Source organism: Myotis davidii, unplaced genomic scaffold (assembly GCF_000327345.1).
Source record: "Myotis davidii unplaced genomic scaffold, ASM32734v1 scaffold937, whole genome shotgun sequence".
NCBI lineage: Eukaryota > Metazoa > Chordata > Mammalia > Chiroptera > Vespertilionidae > Myotis > Myotis davidii.
Window position 1 is genome coordinate 1,255,789 of NW_006288252.1, and position 4,477 is coordinate 1,260,265.

Here is a 4,477-nt window from a genome sequence, read left to right on the forward strand (position 1 = left end):
CTCTGAATTCGATGTGTGCACATGAAAGAATCGGTCACGGGGGTGCTACCGAGATGTGGGCACGGGACACTGAGCCACCCTCTCATGCCAGGTGGGCCTCAGGGCAAGTGCACTTTAACCCTGAAGGGCTGGCATGAGGGCAGGCAAGAGGGAAGGACAGGCATCCATGCCTCCCGTGGCCTTGCAGAGACCGGAAGTCAGTCCCACCCAAACCCCACACCCAGTCCGCACCGTGCAGCCCACCCCTCGCCCGGTCCGGCCCCCCGCCATGGCGCCCCGGCCAGCAGTGGATGAGGGCGTGGTGAGAGGAAGCGTGACCAATGAGCCACGGGGAGAGCGCGGCACGGGCACCTCCCTCGCCAAGTGTTTAACTTCAGCAGCTGAGTGCCCGGGGATTAGGGGCTCCCATTGTCCCAGTACACAGGCCGCCATGTGCCCCTCCTTCCGAACCTGCATGGAGGGGGTGGCAGTCATCTCCCCGCTTCGCCTGCAGGTGCGGCCGGTGGGGTGGTCGGCAGGGACCGCACCGATGGCGGCTTTCTCAGGGAGGCCCCTCCTCTTAGTGTCTCTGGGTCCCCGGATACTTCCATTTGACACCATCATAACATTCCCGGCGTGGCCATCGCGAGCCCTGCACAGCCCTCCCGACCCCCGACGTGTCCCCTCCATCTCTGAGGGCTCCTGTCCCGGCCCAAACCTGGAGGCCCCCCGCCCCCCACTCCACCCCCACCAGGAGCCCGCCCGCAGCGGCACCCACCTTGGTGGGCTGGGCTGACAGTGCTCTCAGGCCCCTCGGAGCTCAGAGCTGGGCCAGGATTCACTTCTTAGTGAATGATGACAGATAGATAGATAGATAGATAGATAGATAGATAGGTAGATAGACAGTAGATAGCCAGATAGTGTGGACAGAAGGAAAAAAAGGCCACGTGCTGACCTGACCGGCTCAGGGAGGCCTGCATGGCAGACTTGCAAACTCAGAGACCTAGAGTCACCACAAAGGATGGCCTGAAATTAAACTTTAACTAAAGCAGTTATGGTGGGCAGTTACGTCCTAGGCCAGTATCTTCACTGACAAGGTCAACCTTTACCGTAACTGAGCCTGTCTGTCTTCTTCATCTATGATAACATACCCTTGAAATGCCTGGGTAACTTGTAACTCCCCTTTTTCCAGACCCCTCGGGGCACAGCCAAATGCGCTGGGCCCAGGACGGAGACCGCAGGTTCCTTCATGGTTATTGTTGCCATGTTCATTGTTGCCTGTTAACTATCCTGCACCCGCCTGCGGAGGAGCCCAGGTGCGGAGAGGCTCCCGCGAGTTGTGAGGGGACCAGCGAGGTAACGAGAAGTAAACCCACATCCACACACAGCGGGTGAGGCTGCGAGTGCTGAGACGGAGGGGAGATGCATGGACAGTGGCCACCACAACCCTTCCGGAGGTCAGGGGGCGGTGGAGGTGGGCCTGCCCAGCCCTGTCTCCTAGTCCCAGGGAGGCGCGGGCTGCGGGGCGATGCGCCAGGCAGGGGGAAGGGGTCCCCACCACGTCCACCCTGGCCGGCGGCTCAGGTGGTTGGAGCGTGTCCCACACCCCAGAAGGTGCGGTTCCATCCCCGGTCGCGTGCACACAGGAGGCAACCAATCCATGTTTCTATCTCACATCATTGTTTCTCCCTCTTCCGTCTCTCTCCCTTCCTCTCGCTCTAAAATCAATAAAAACATACTCTCGGGTGAGAATAAATAAATACATAAATCTGAAACATGAAAGCAATGCCACCAGCACAGAAAGGTGGTCCCAGTGAGGCACAGCCACACGAGGGGGGCGTGGGCGCGGTCTCCGCACCCCTTTGCTGAGGTCACCCATCTGGGGAAGGGGTGCTCGGTGGACCCGGGAGGCAGCCTGGCTGAGAAGGCAGAGGTGGGGTGCAGGGCAGCCCCCAGAACTCAGCCTGCGCTGCCAGACGCTCCCTGCCAGCTCCCGGGAAAGGCCAGCAGCGCCCCTTTCTTTGTTTAAAGTACGTTTCCACTGACTTTTAGAGAGAGGAAGGGAGAGGGAGAGAGAGATGGAGACGATGGGAGAGAATCATGGATCGGCTGCCTCCTGCACGCCCCCTACTGGGGAGTGAGCCTGCAACTGGGGCACATGCCCTTGACCAACCAGAATTGAACCTGGGGCCCTTCAGTCTGCAGGCCGATGCTCTATCCACTGAGCCACACAGCTAGGGCAGCCACTTTCCACTGTGTGAGACCGCAGCGCGCCGGCCTCACGCATCAGCTCCCGCTACAGTGAGAATCCAGCTTTGATGTCGGTGTGAGAAATGCAGAGTGAAAAGCTGGAAGGAAACCCCATCCCTACAGAGGCGATGTGGGGCTCCCTGGCTTCACACACGTTCACGCCCACCTTCTCAGGCCCTCTGCACGGCGTCTGGACCCGCCACCAGCCCCCTCCTCAGCCAGGAGCCCAGGAGGAGCGCGCAGGCCCCAGTGTTCCAGGGGACACCAGGCAGGTGCCGGCTGCACCCCAGCACCAAGGCCCGCACTGCAGCCCCACCTGCCCCAACCACTTCCCTCTAGCTCAGGGATGGCGAACCTTTTGAGCTCGGCGTGTCAGCATTTTGAAAAACCCTAACTTAACTCTGGTGCCGGGTCACATATAGACATTTTTTGATATTTGCAACCACAGTAAAACAAAGACTTATTTTTTGGTATTTATTTTATATATTTAAATGCCATTGAACAAAGAAAAATCAACCAAAAAATGAGTTCACGTGTCACCTCTGACATGCATGTCATAGGTTCGCCATCACAGTAAAGACTGTCTGGGCCCACACGCCCACCCCACGCACCCCACCCCAGGGCCCCAGGGCACTCACCACGTGCAGGCGTGGGGCAGAATGGGTCCCAGCCCCCTTTACGGAGGCTGAGAGGCTAATTCAGGGCCCAGGTTGCACAGCGGGTGCAGAGCATCAGGGAACCTGCGCTCATGGCCCTGATTGTCACACCCCAGCCCTGCACCCGAGGATCACCCAGTGGGGCAGGGCAGGCTGACGAAGGACTGCGCTCCAGTTTAGAGACTAGAAAGGGGTCACATGCATTAACATGTTAAAAAATGCAATACATGTGACGGGAAGGAGCATTCCATAAATTCAATCTCTCTCTCTCTTTTTTTTAATCCTCACCCGATGATATTTTTCCATTGATTTTTAGAGAGAAGGAAAGACAGAGAGAAACATCGATGTCAGAGAAACACATCGATTGGTTCCTCCTGTAGGAGGTCGGACCAGGGCCTGGGCCCGGGAGGAGCCTGCAACCAAAATACGTTCCCTTGACCCAAATCAAACCCGGGACCCTTCAGTCCACAGGCCGATGCTCTACCCACTGAGGCAAACCGGCCAAGGCTAAAACCCAATCTCTGTTCTTAAGATGTCTTAGCTGTTAATCTGATAAGAGCCTCTCCCCTAAAACTTGGGACCGTAACCCGAGTTAATGGGGACGTGCTGAGAGCTCGCCCTCTGAGGCCAAGGACACAGATGCCACTGGCAGCCTTCCCGCGCCAGCTCAGCCTGATGTGACGGGGCAGCGGGGGGAGTTGTAAGGAAACAACACTCTATTCACAGAGGGCTGAGTGCGCACCGGGTCTGAGCGTCTACAGAGAAGCAATGCTAATGAACAGGGAGTTTAGCAAAGCTGTTGGAGTCGATATCTATGTGCAAGATTCCACTTTCATTCTATGTGTCAGCAGCTGGGTTGGGAAATAACTTCCACAATAGACATTATTTACAGCATCCAAAGCCAGGGGTGATGCCGGGGGCACTTCCAGAAGAGGCGGAAAACGTGTCAGAGGCACAGAGAGGCCCCAGTGAATGGAGACCACGCCGCGGGCTAGAAAACTACAGATTCTCCTGGGTGTGTTAACTCTTTCCAACTTGACTTATAGGATCAAAGGAACTTCTATCCAAATCCCAACATGTGTTCCTGGAAGGTAACATGCTGATTTCAAGACGTGCAGGGAATGTAGTCAATCCAACACACATGGACGCCTGGCACCGCGGTGCGTCAGAGGCTAAAACCCACCAGGACTGCCTTGTGCAGTTTCGCCGTGAAACGCCAAGTGATCAAAGGTGGAAGCCGCGCCCTGCAGGACATGGGGCATAGAATGACAAGCAAGATTCAATATCAGATGTCACAGTCCCAGCGACAGGAAGACACGGTCCAGTTTCTACGGAGCAGAGAGGAAAGGGGCCTGCGGTCATCCGGTTCCCGGGGTCTGGGTGGCCGGGTCTTCTCTCTACCAATCCCCGCCTCTCGCCGCCCTGTCCGCCTACCAGCCCGCAATCTCAGTTACGGAAGCCCTAGCATTCGGCAGTGATCTGAGCGCCCGCATCACGAGGCCGCGGCGTGGTTGCCTGAGAAACGCTCACGTGCCGCCACAGGGATTCCTGGGGCTTGTAGTTCGCCGACGGCCTCGCCTGGGCTGGCCGCG

At 57.5% G+C, this 4,477-nt stretch overlaps 1 protein-coding gene across 1 annotated transcript in view; it reads left to right on the plus strand.

The window, feature by feature from the left end:
* The first annotated feature begins 268 nt into the window (after positions 1 to 268).
* LRPAP1 (LDL receptor related protein associated protein 1) overlaps positions 269 to 4,477 on the plus strand; it is a 12,829-nt gene continuing 8,620 nt past the window's right edge. Inside the window, exon 1 of the mRNA XM_015561562.1 lies at positions 269 to 493. Within this exon, the coding sequence (XP_015417048.1) occupies positions 269 to 493 (225 nt within the window). The remainder of the gene's footprint in view (positions 494 to 4,477) is intronic.